Source organism: Cyprinodon tularosa, unplaced genomic scaffold, assembly GCF_016077235.1.
Source record: "Cyprinodon tularosa strain WSP-4 unplaced genomic scaffold, ASM1607723v1 ctg124, whole genome shotgun sequence".
Classification (NCBI taxonomy): domain Eukaryota; kingdom Metazoa; phylum Chordata; class Actinopteri; order Cyprinodontiformes; family Cyprinodontidae; genus Cyprinodon; species Cyprinodon tularosa.
In genome coordinates this window covers 2,280,001-2,293,478 of record NW_024038048.1, presented here as the reverse complement: position 1 = coordinate 2,293,478, position 13,478 = coordinate 2,280,001, and the positions used below count along the sequence as shown (strand labels likewise).

The following is a 13,478-nucleotide window of genomic DNA, read 5'->3' as shown; positions in this document are numbered from 1 at the left end:
CCTTGAATTATGCAATGTTATGCATAGTGTTCTGTCCACCCTCCACTTTTGCATTCAGAAAGCAGAGTGATGGCTTGCATTTCTGATAAATATTGCAAGGACGATACATTTGGCCCCTCTACCTCGCCACATCACTCAACACACTTTCCAGCCCAAATGTTACTGAGGCGTAACATCCAGCATGGAAGCTTTATGACTTTGTCCTTTCACCATTTCTTGATGATTATCTTTATATTTCTGTGTAAATGTGCTAATGAGTTATCTCTTTATAAAGAAATGCAGATTTTTCTGACAGTTTTATTAAAATGAAAATGCATATTTTCAGTGCAATTTCCAAGCTCAGTTTGCAATAATTTACTTTACTGATGCTAACAAGACAACTTGGATAACCACCTTTTATATAAAGTAAAAGATAATATATCTTAGTCAGTTAAATAACATGCTGTTGTCATTTTGCACATCTCTGATGTTTCTGCTATTTTCAAATATCCATTACTGTAAAAATGTCCATAGCTGTATATTGGTTATTTATTCTCCAGATGCACAGTTTTATGATTTACTACATTGTTTTATATTTTTATATTATACTGCACTGTACAGTATTATTTTGTGTATCTTTTCATCCTTCACTAGTATCTTATTCTTATACATTTTTCTGAGGTCAACGTTTTAGTGACCATTTTTTCCCCATTGTAGGACAATAAAGGGATTTTCTGTTCTATTCTGTTATAGATGATTTTTTTCAGTCCACTAATGATGACTGACCAGAAATGTGTGGCATCTGCGAAAGTGTTCATTTCATGGCCATAAACATTAGCTTGGATTTGTTGTGGATGGTATTCCACACACAGATTTCCTTTTGCATGCCTTCCTACATTTGTCTGACGCTCTACAGAACCAACAAATATAATCATGAGATATTTCCAAGATTAACTGTTTGTTTCACGCTGCAAAAACTATCTAGAAATAAGATGTTTCTTGAATCAATTGCATTTACCCTTAATTTGAGTAAGTAAATAAGATGATTTGCCAATGGAATGAGTCATTTTACTCTTAAAGTAAGATAATTAGATAATATGCATTTGAAATAAGACAATGCAGTTGTTTTTTCTTATTTAAAATGTTTGTGTTGTTCTATTGGCAAAGTGTCTCACTTACCTCCCCATTTCAAGAAAAAGATTTACGTTTTACAAGAAAAAAAAAGACTTATTTAGATTTCTATTTTTTGCAGTGTATAGTTAACATAGTTCTGCTTAGATTCCCTGTTAATGAGCATGAATGTTATTGATTCGGATTAAATTTCCTCATCAAGAATCTTTTGTCTGTTCTTGAATTTTCTCTGGTCCTCATCAAATAGTGTATTTTCAGTGAAACACATCACAAAGATAAATACATCTATTACTCATTTGAGAAAATTTATCTTAAATCTTTACTTTTTAATTTACTCCGAGGGAAACATCTCATGTCGTTATTTCTTCTAATTTGAATTATCATGGATTACAGATTATAACCCCCCCCCCCCCCAAATTAAGTGATTCTGAAATTGGACTAGTGTTTTTTCAAAATGTGCATACTGGAAACTAATTGTCACCAAACCTAATCAGCGAATTAACTCGAAACACCTGCAAAGGATACCTGAGCCATTACAGACTGCCAGGTAGGGGGAGGGGTGATGGTTAAAGATTGTGATATGATGAGAGAAACATTTCAAGTACTATTTTAAGCTGACAAACACATTTAGCTGGTATATGAAATGGTCAAGTCAGGCTCATATTAAACTGCTGTAATAGTCCAGGCAGCAACACAATTAAAAATAAATGTCTTAAAATTCGGTTCTGTCAGAAAATCAAGGAGCTGAAATGAGCATAACCAATTCTCATGATAATAGTTGGTAAATATCCTGCCTGAAATATGTCAGAATCGAATTAATGGCTCCAAAAAGCCTGTGTTTTCTCTGCAACCTGTAAATGCTTCTTTTTTATGCAATGGTAAAATCAGTCCACAAATATCCTCCTTTTCCTTTACATTTCTAAGCCATTATTTTGTTCTCCTATTGTGTATTTCAATGCATTTCCTTCTTCCTGTTTCTTTCTTCACATTGCCTCAATACATAATAGTTTCTATAAAATAATTAAAAGCGCGTAGGTAAAGTTTTTTTTTTTTTTTAACATACAGAAATTTAAAAAATAACCTAATTTTTCTTGCAGCAGCTGCAGGACACATTTTTCTGACTGGGTTTTTCATTTCAGACATGGTGCTTAATCCTCTGCTAAAGAGCTGTTTGACCAGAGAGAGAACAGGGACATTTATGCAGGTTTAGTCTGCTGAGAAGTGGAACTAAGACGTGTTCAGAACACGGATTGTGGCTCGCCTCTGGTTATCTGCGTTACACATGCCAAAGTATTCAGTGGGAAAACACCAAGTGGAGCTAAAATATTGTTTCTCTTCTGTAACTAATATTGGATTTACTGTCCAGAAAAAGAATGTCGGTCTTATCAGTTCACCCTCAGGCAGATTTTTTTGTTTTGAATTTACATTTCTATTGATAATGGCCACCAAAGACTGAAAAGTTGAACATGTTAAAGCAAGGTATCATTTTCCACCTTAAGAAGAAACAATAGACATCTAGAGTTTGAAATGATGATTCTTTGGCATCACTGAGGAGAAATCTTGGTCCACTTTGCTTCTGTACATTTTTTATTTTTATTTAAATGATTTTGAGCTTGAGTAGACTGTTTAAAGTCATGCATCTGGGTAAGGATCCCATTCAGATGCAATTCTTGACTTTGACTAGGCCATTCAGAAGCCTTTCATAAAGGTTTTCTTGAGTTGGTCGCTTGCTTGGGCATTAGATCACAAACTCAAACAATGACCTAAAGGGTTTTTTGTGTGTGTGTAGAGAACAAACTTAATGGTACCATCAATTCCAGCAAAATATTCAGCTCCTCTAAAGCAGTTCCTGACCTTCATACCAGCACCACCACTGCGATGTGACGTCCTTTTTATGAACTGCTTGGTAAGTTGCATGCCAAATGTAAAAAGGATACAAATCTTCCACATTCGTCTGATGAGTCAGAATATGTTTCCAAAGTTTTTTAGCGATACTTTTTTTTGGGGGGGGGGTAAATGCACCGCTATGATCATGCTTAGAACCCCACCTCAGATGGTATTCCTACCTAGGGTCCTACTTGAACTTGAAAGAGTTCAATAAGGTCTGTGTTGCTTCACACATCATGGTTTAGTTATTTTCTTATCTCCCAGATGAGTCAATGTGCACCTAGAGTAATATTTTTAGGTCAGCCACTTCTTTCACTCTATCTACTGTTTGAAACATGTATGCACTGCTTTTTGTTGCCGCCTAACTGAAAATTACCCATGGGCCTTAGAGAGAGCAACGGTTTAAAGCGAGGGATCATCTGTTTATGAAAGAACCCAATAAATTTAAACAAACAAGAATAATAATCTGAGTTGAACAGAGAGAAGTCTAAAAGGTTCAGGATGTCAGACCTCGAAGACCAGAATTGATTAACCCTGAGCTATAGTACCTTAAATTGCTGAAGGGGTTAATCCTAGCTCTAAAATCCCAGACTGTTACAGTTTGTTGTGTATCGGACAGCAACATTACCAATGCTAACCTCTGTTTACCACTAGAATAGAAGAAGGTGACCCAATTATCTCAATCTGGCTTTATATTTAGCATCATAAGCAGGATTGGGTCTGCATCCATCCCTTATCTGAGGAACACATGTGACCAGGGTGCACTATAGTAGCAAAGGAAACTAGTAGAGGAAGTTTAACGTTTTTAGACATTGTTCTGCAGGCTCCTTGGCTCCTAATATAGATATGGATGTTAGTTTAACATGATATTCCCTGATGTATGTGACCTCGATCAGATAAACAATATGTGTCCAGAAGAAAATGATTCCAAAGTATTTTGAGGAGTAAAACAATAGGTTTTTGGTTTTTACACGGCTTCAAAACAAGTCTGATCCATAGAGGCTGGCTGAGTCCAAGCCTCAATGGGTCAGAGGTTTGTTTTTGTGAGTTTTTAAGGTGAACTGCATTAATCAAAGACAGAAACTAGTTTCTGGCGCCCTTCACAGGAGCAAAAATGTCTATTTTCCATCTCTGTGAAGAACACGTACGTTTGGATATTTCAGAGGACAGTTTTGCAAAAGATGAGTTTTTACCGGTGATGCGTAGCAGTCCAATGTTATTACTCTGTATTATGAATTTGAGCAGAGAGAATGTCGGCTTCTATTTGACAGCTCATTTGTCACTCCTGTAGGCTTTTATGAGTCATCATCCTCATCATCCTTTCAATATCCAGACCTCTACAGTCCACCTGTCCTTTCGAGTGGAAACATCCCTGGACCTTTGCCTGCAGCCGCTCATACCTCCACCTCCTGAGCTGCTGTCTAGCACCCCAAACACAGCGGCCTGAAGCAAATAAGAAGAGGGCTGAATTTATTTTTCCACCACCAGCAGAACAATTTTTCAACTGGCTTTACAAACATTTAAAGTGATTTTTAGGAATCTTTAAAACCAGTTATGGCAGCATATCCCTTAACCATTTGCATATGTGTAACAGTACAATATATAATGTTTTTTTATAACAGACCATTATCTCCATCACTAATTCCATGCTGGGGGGGTGACTCTCCACTAGCAGCTGGGAGGTCAGGTACATCATGCATAAAAAACAAACCTGCAAAAAAATAACCGCACCTGAGGCCCATTTACTAACGGAAAGGCCATGGCCAGTATTTGAACCTCAGACATTCTTGCTGCAAGGATGTCTTTGCAGCAAGCCTGATGTTTTTGAGCAACACTTTGAGGCAAAAATCACTGAAATCAGGTGTTTTCTGTAATGTTCAAGAAATTTCCTGTCAGACTTCTGCTACTGTTGACAGATATGTTGGTTTACTGCTCATGAGCAAGGTGCTTTAAGTTGGCTGGGACAGTTTTTCTTTTTTTTTTTTTCAGAAAAACAAAAAAATCTACATTTTATTTTATTAAATTATGCCTGTAAATGTTTATGTATTATTACTTTATCAGAGTTCTGTTATTTGAATTACTAGTGTGACTTTATGATTTTCTTCAATGAAGGGTATGTAAACATTCAAGTACAACTGTGTACAGTGAGGAAAAAAAGTATTTAAACACCCTGCTATTTTGGAAGTTCTCCCACTTAGAAATTATGGAGGGGTGTGAAACTATCATCCTAGGTGATATAGATGTCCACTATAAGAGACACAATCTAAAAAAAAAACAAAGAAAATTCCAGAAATCACCATGTATTATTTTTCTACTATTTATTTGTATGATAGAGCTGCAAATATGTATTTGAACACCTGAGAATATCTGTCTTAATGTTTGGTACAGTGGCTTTTGTATGCAATTAAAGAGGTCAAACGTTTCTTGTAGTTTTTCACCAGGTTTGCACACACTGCAGGGATTTTGGCCCACTCCTGCACACAGATTTTCTCTAGATCAGTCAGGTTTCTGGACTGTGACAGAGAAACACTGAGTTTGAGCTCCCTCCAAAGATTCTCTATTGGGTTTAGGTCTAGAGACTGGCTAGGCCACCCCAGAACCATGGGGGGATGATGTTATTGGGAAGGTACTCATTCTTCTTCTTCCCCAAACACGGTTAGTGAAATTATGACCAAAAAGTCCTATTTTGGTCTCATCTGACCACATGACTTTCTTCCATGACTCCTCTGGATCATCCAAATGGTCACTGGCAAACTTAAGACAGGCCTTAACATGTTCTGGTTTAAGCAGGGAAACCTTCCGTGCCATGAATGATTTTAAACCAGGATGTCTTAGTGTATTACCAACAGTAACCTTGGAAACCGTGGTCCCAGCTCGTTTCAGGTCATTAACCAGCTCCTCCCATGTTTCTCACCTTTCTTTGGATCATTGAGACCCCATGAGGTGAGATCTTGCATGGAGTCCCAGTCTGAGGGAGATTGACAGTCATGTTTAGCTTCTTCAATTTTCTAATGAACAGTGGAACTTTTTTCACCAAGCTGCTTGGCTATTTCCCTGTAGTCCTTTCCAGCCTGGTGGAGGCTTACAATTTTGTCTCTAGTGTCTTTGGACAGCTCTTTGGTCTTGGCCATGTTAGTAGTTGGATTTTTACTGATTGTATGGAGTGGACAGGTGTCTTTAAGCAGCTAACGACCTCAAACAGGTGCATCAAATAAGCATTATAAATGGGGTGGAGGTGGACATTTTGAAACTAACAGGCCTTTGTCAGAATTCTTTGACCTCTGTAATTGGAAACAAAGGCTACTCTAGCATATATTAACACTGATTTTCCTCAGGTGTTCAAAAACATATTTGCAGCTGTATCACAAATAAATAGTTAAATAGAATTGAGATTTTTCTTTTAGATTATGTCTCACAGTAGACATACACCTACGATGACAATTTCAGACCCTCCATGATTTCTAAGTGGGAAAACGTGCAAATTAGCAGGGTGTTCAAATACTTATTTTCCTCACTGTATATATAAAAAACATTAAAGACCTCAAGCATTACAGTGTATCCAGTTACTGTGACTTTTTTCTTTGTTCGATCGTTATATCTAATTGGTACGTTCAACATGGGGGGGCCTGATAAGTTTTAGGGGTGCCTCAAATAGCAATAGCATTTAAGGTTTTGGCTGCATTGATGAGAATCCTAGAAACTGCAATAAAGGCCAAGAGACTGAGATGAACCAACTGAATTAATATTATTCAGCTGCTCAAGCAATGAAATTTTCTTCTCAAAAGAGACTCGTGTTGCACTAATTTGAACAAAAGTACTGAAGCGATCAAGAGAGCTTGAGGGCTTAATAAGTAAATGTTAAGAAGCTGAATGAATAAATTGGAGCAGCCCGTCCTGTGATTGCAAAGGCCCTGTTTAAGTATGCATGGTAGAAGGTGGAGCAAGTTCACATTTGGGAAAGCAGCACAAGTCTTAAACTCTGCTGATTTATTTTGATGGTAGTCAATTTCACAGGACTAACAAGGAGCCTGTCAAAAACTTTCAATCAATGTTTTGGAAAAGTGATCACTTATTTAAATTACCTGAAGTTTATTTTGATTTTAAAATAATTACTCTTCTCATGTTTAGGTCGACAAATGAAAAGTGTCAAGGATAACCTTGAGAAGCTTAACCCAGCTGACTGCAAACGCTTCTGTCTCAAGTGATTTTACAGTTGAGGGAAGATGATAAAAAAATAAATCCTGGCATGGCACTTTTCAAGGTGAATCAACATGCATGATTTACCTCCATCTAATGTTGTTGATACCCAGTGTTTCATGAAATTTTAAGGACAAGCATATAAGCACTTATCTTTCAAAACGGTTTTAATGACAGCTTTTCATATTCATTAAAAAAGAATCTTATGTACAGTAACTCTCCATTAGTGCCAAAGGTCGGTCAGCAGCAGCATCCTTCATCGTCGATTGAAAGAAGACCAAAGCAGGAACTAGAGGATGATTTGGTTTTTGAAGCTTCGGTTCAGGTCTTTGTGTGGAAGAACAATGGAGTTCAGTATTATCACCTCAGAGGGAATGTTCACATTGCAACCTGAGGAAAGAAAGCAAAGAGCTTCAAATCCCTAGCAAAAAACTAAATTACTACACTGATCCTTAATACTTCTCTCCTTGGCTGCTTTATTGAGACTAAAACTAAATGAATCCTCAAACAGAGTCATCGGATAAGAACGTCACCTTAGAGAAAATGAAGTGGAATGCAGCCAAATAAAGACAATCAATACTTTTAAAGCAAAATATTCACTTTTAAAACATATTTTTGTAATTTGTTTAAATTAATTAGAATTTATGTACACAACGTTTTTTTTTTTTTTTTTTTTTTTTTTTTTTTTTTTTTTTTTTTTTTTTTTTTTTTTTTTTTTTTTTTTTTATGTGGTCCCCAGATTTTGTTAAATAACCAGAATCTTTAGTATCATTTATTGGAATTATGTTTATTTTTTTGACTCAAGCTCAGTGGATCCTATGGTCTCTTTCATTCATTTCATAAATCTGCTTTTTTTCTAGCCTAGTAAACTAGCCCCACCGCCAGCAGCCAAAATAATTTTTGCCTGCCAGTTTGGTCTAGCCTCAATCAATGCCCCAGGCCCTAGAACTGGCGGGCCAATCACAACGCAGAGATGTGTTTTGAATTTCTGGATGCAAAGTGGGCGGGGTTTTGAGGGCGTAAATACAAAGCTGCATGACGCTGGAGAAAGCGTAACAAGGAAGATTGCAACAACTATTGCACATTCTCGTTTGACTCAGCTTTGGAACCAGTTTTGGAAGGTTTAGACTTGGGGTTTTCATTGAAACGTGAGTAAGAAGAGGCTCTACGCTCATTAATTTTTAAGAAGGACGGATTCGCCGTTTTACCAACAGGCTGTTTGTTTACACTCCCCCACCAGCTTTCTGTCGCGCTTACTACGTCACAGTCAGTTGCTCTCGTTGGTCAGAGCGTTGGCCAATAGGCAAAGACATGGTTTAAAAAACAACTGGTTGTTCTCATCAACAATCTTCAGATGTCTCATTCATCGAGGCCAGACTAAAGTACACATTTAATCTCACATTTAGTCTGGTTTATCAGGCTACTTTTTCCCCCTTTTTTTTTTTTTCTATTTTCATAGTGTAATCTTCGTATGGTTGACTCTTATGGAGGTCCAACGAGCCTGAACTGTTTTAGAAAAAAGCTGTTGGTACAAATAAAGAAAAGGGAACATTTAAGCAAATCCCTGCAAATCTAAAACCCTTGTGACTCTCATATTAGACCAAAAACTTTAGAAAACCATGTATCCTCTGTTTACCTTCCCACAATTCAATGCTACGCCATGATACCCTACAAGTTAACAATCCCAGTAAAATTAATTAATGTTAAGTGTTAAGCAATTACATGTGGAAAAAGTTTGAAAAGAATCTTTTGCAAGACACTGAAACATCTATCTAGTAAATTGTTGTGGTTTAGTTCCCTGTGATATAAGAATTTTAGTTTTTTTACTGATACGTTACACTGACATCTGTTAATCCCTGATGTCAGATAATCAGGTCCTGAGAGGCAGCAGAATAAAAAAACCCAAAAAACTTTAGGTTGTTAAAAGAGAGATAAATTGAAAGAGAGACCGTGGGACGTGTGTGGGAAAACCTGGCAGGGTTATATCCATACTCAGCAGAATAAAGGGAAGAAATTTCAGGAGTTTGGCAGGAAGCTGAAGGCAGATTTGCAGATGCTTGGCATTAATATGCAGAAGACGGATCCTTTGAGTTGGTTTAAGGGAGAAACCTCGACGGAACAACTGAAGCACCAATGTCTTCGACCCACGGTTCGACCCATGCTCAGAAATCCAAAATAACCATTTTATAGATGCATGTTTTTAGAAAATTGGATTCAGCCTATATCTTCTGCACAGTTGGAGATTCAGATGAGATGAAACATTAAAATCTTCTGTTTTAGGTGCCTGTTTTTTCCCCTCCTATCTCTACCTTAACAGTACATTAAAATGCGTCTTTCGTTGCATAATTACGTCACTGTGATTAAGACCTCATTGACCTTTCCCTTATCTGATCTCTCGGATTAGTGATCACATTAAGGATATATTGCAGTGGATTGCTATTTGGATCTTTTTTTGGCACAAATTTGGTTTACAAATGAATTCCCTAAGTAAGTTAGTGTGAGGAGAGTGAGATAAGGAGCTGAAGATAGATGGCCAACTGCTGAGGAGGCAGCCAGCTGACCAAACTTAAAGAGAGGAGGCACAGAATGCACCAAGCTGGGAGACAGAGACAACAAGCTGTTAGCTAAGTCTGAATTTGAGCTGACTTGCAGAGAAAACTTTATATAGGAGGTTTTGTTTTCTAACAAATTTTCCTTGGAGAACCAGGGTGGATTTTTACAGCATTTAAATGTGATGTTTCTTTTTTTCTTTTTTTTTAACACAAGAAAAAAATGGATAGAATTGATGGGTTATAAAGCACCCTCACAGATAGCAATGTTTAATCCATAATCCAAATTAGTAAAGAGTGTCTTTATTACAGTTATCAACCGATCCACAAATATGGCCTTTACTGAAAAGTGAAAAGAAAAAGTGCATCACTGAAAAAAAGACGTAAAAGTCCTGCTTACAAAGAAAAAAAAAGTAAGAACAGAATAAAACGAGCATCCTTGTGATTCCTCTTCACAACTATGGGGCTTTCAGACAGAATGTGGCATTTGCTGAACTTTGAGTGAAAGTCTGCTTTGAACCCCGCTGAGCTGCACTCAGAGGTTTCTAAATAAGCCGATAATGGCAACATTTTATCTGCAAAAGCTGGAACCGTTTTTTTTGTGTGCTAAAACTTTAAAAGAAGTTAACCTGGTTTAGTGAGCCAGAGATGAACAGAAAACACGAAGCACAGCGTGATGAGCCCCAGTGACTCAGAGATCAGTCTGGAGCCTGTAAAGGAGGAATGGGCAACTCCTGGCCTCACGCATTTAGATGTGCCTCCAACTCACCTAAATCAAATACTTAGATAATTACCAGGACTCTGGAGAATCTGCATACAGACATAATTTAGCTTTTTGATTCAGATATGGCTGAACAAAGTCATTGAGACTGCCGTGAAAATCAGATTTGAGCAGCATTTGCCTGCAGTGTCGACGTAGCCTAAAAGTTGCAGGACAGTAGCTTTCGAAAGACTAGACTTGAGCTTCCCTGCTGTGAACTAACTTAGGTTCCTCATCAACTGGCTGATTTCTACTTGGTCTGGAGCAGTTTAATGGTATCCTGTAGGTTCCCTCATCATTCATGTGTGACTAAGCATCACTTAGCTGACATATCGCCAAACGTTCCTCAGAGTAGCTCATGACCATAGTCTTAGAGTGCCAAATAGAAATACACATTCTGCCATAAAGTCCCATTAAATCTACTTGTTGTTGATCTATCGCATCAGTCTTTTAGTTTCAGACTGCATAAGGAGAGAATATTTAAACTGTTACAAATATTGTAAAGAAATATACAAGATAATAAAAATCTATTAATGGATGTTTCAAAAACTTCAAACAAACTTAAACATTTTATTTCATTACATGCGCAATAAGATATTTTTATAACAGTTGTAACACTCCAATTTAAATGTGAACATTATTTGTCGGGTCTGTGATTCAGTTCTTGCCTTAACACAAAAGGATAAAACACCAAAGGGAGACATTAAAATACAATTAAGTAGATCTGAACTTCCTGCTCAGTAATTAGGCGACCAATAAAAACTAAATGACGCAGAGCAACCGCTCACTTTTTACACTTCATTTATGCCTGACAAAGATGGTGTCACACATTCACCACTAACAGAGAGAGACTTACCAAGAATAGTAATAGAAGGTGTGAGTTTTCCATCTCTAAAGAGAGTCTCACTGGCAATCTTTGCGAAAGGGTCATTGGGGTTTGGGTCACTGGGGGTTCCTTCTACTCGTGACCACTTGCCAATAGTACTATCCCATCCCACAATGCTGTTCAAAACGCAGCACTGATCCTGAAAAATGAATAAATGGGATAGAAAAACATTTAAAAAATACATCAGAAATTGTAACGAAATAATGTTAACACAGATCAAAGCGAGTGTTTATTCATAGGAATACTTTAACCAAGAATTTGCCCTTAAAGCCGCTTTGCAAGGAAAACCAATAAATCACCAGCAGCATAAATTTGGTTAAAATGGCCCCCGGTCTTCACGGGAGACGTGAGATTAAATTATAGCTGCCTGAGAATCGTTAACCGTGACATCTTTGTGAGCGTCCGTGGCAACAATATTTCTGCAGACAGATGAGCGTGTTGATAAATGTAAGGGATGTCAGATGGGAAGGATAGAGAAGGTTAGCACTAAAATGTAAAAGATGTCACTTAATGGGAAACTGGTTTACCTTTAGCTCCATTTGTCTGTCAACTTAATATCAAGAAGAATTTCAAGATATGTGCTAATGTATAGAATATTCAATTTAATAAAAACCAATAACCTGAGTTCAGAGCGCAGGATGACTTACCTGTAGGGTTGCACCATGAAGAATAATCGACTCTCGAACTCTGACCCCGGCACCAATAGTCACGCCAGTGCCAATTGAGACATTGGGGCCCAACTGCACAGAGAATGAATACTGAAGATTATTAAATAGCTACAGAGACTGATCTGCTCACAATAAATACATTTCAAAGCCTCCAATCAGAAGGGTGGATAACATTTCCACAGCCTAGCTTATACCCGTGGGAAAACAGTTCACTAGTTATCTCACAGACTTAATATTCGGGTAAATGTAGGCAACTGATCAGGCCTAAACTGGAAAAGACATAAACTTCACTGAATACTAATATAAAGAGATCACCTTCGTTTTAAAAATGGACTGTTTTAAGGTTTTGGCTGCAAACTGAAAAATGGTTGCAGAAAGTCTCAGAGCTGCAAAATGCATTGCAAATATATCAACGGCTCAATATCATTACATGCTTTATTCCTACTGAATGGCCTAGGCAGGCAGTAATTGTTGGGTATTATACTCTATTAGAAACAGGCTTAGATTTTTACATACTAATACGACATTAAACTGGTTGGACATTATTCCAGCTGACAAATGTTTAAATGGGACACATTATAAGTGCTAAATGGCTTAGATTGATTAATGGAAGAGAAAAGAAAGAAAAAAAGAACAGAATAGGTCCAAACTGTCAGTCAATGTAATATTTACCAACATTATTGCAGATTTTAAATGAAATTTCCAGAGTTTATGTTTATAATTCAAAATGAAACCTTTCAGCTGTGCAAAGAAAATGCCTTTAGTTTTCTTCAAAATTCTAGTTGCTGGTGAAGATTCTCATCCAGGTCATAGTCATTCCAAAAAAGTTAAGACAAAAAATCAACTGGACTTTGTTTCCAAGTTTGAAGACATGTCGTTTCACATCCAGGAGGCTTTTTCTATTCAAAATGTAAGAATTGGCTTTGATTTCCAAGCTTTATATAGTAGCCCAAAAACTTGCTGTGGCTTAGAAAACATGAAAATTTAACCAACTACTATTTTATTAAAAAGGGATTCTAATAAAAAGGTTACTTTTCCCAATTTTTTGTGTGAGGTTTTTAGTTTTTGATATCGAATAATAACATATTGAGTACCTAAAATAGCAACATTGTGCCAAGTTATACTTTTCATTTTTATCAAAAAAAATGTAAGATTTGACATTGCTTCTTATGGCATGTTTTCATTTTCCATAGATAGGATGCAACTTTGAAAAACAGGCTTTAAATCAGGCCTGGGCATTTTAAAGCACAGATAATAACTCTGTGCATAAATGTCTAATAGTTTTGTAGCAATTATAGCCACATATATGCACCAAAATGGTCTAATGCTAAAACTAGACATTCTTTAAGGATGCAGAATCATCAGCAGTGAGCTTCTTACTATAGGTATTTTCATGCAGTTTCAGTGGGCGAACTGTAGAC

At 36.9% G+C, this 13,478-nt stretch overlaps 1 protein-coding gene across 2 annotated transcripts in view; it reads right to left on the bottom strand.

Moving 5' to 3' along the window:
• Positions 1-7,343: 7,343 nt before the first annotated feature.
• Positions 7,344-13,478, bottom strand: part of gmppaa (GDP-mannose pyrophosphorylase Aa) — a 13,288-nt gene continuing 7,153 nt past the window's right edge. For both annotated transcript variants that reach the window (XM_038276362.1, XM_038276363.1), the window contains 3 exons: positions 12,037-12,129; positions 11,360-11,528; positions 7,344-7,584 (listed from right to left, as the gene is read on the bottom strand). In XM_038276362.1, the coding sequence (XP_038132290.1) occupies positions 7,484-7,584; positions 11,360-11,528; positions 12,037-12,129 (363 nt within the window). In that variant the 3' untranslated portion in view covers positions 7,344-7,483. The remainder of the gene's footprint in view (positions 7,585-11,359; positions 11,529-12,036; positions 12,130-13,478) is intronic.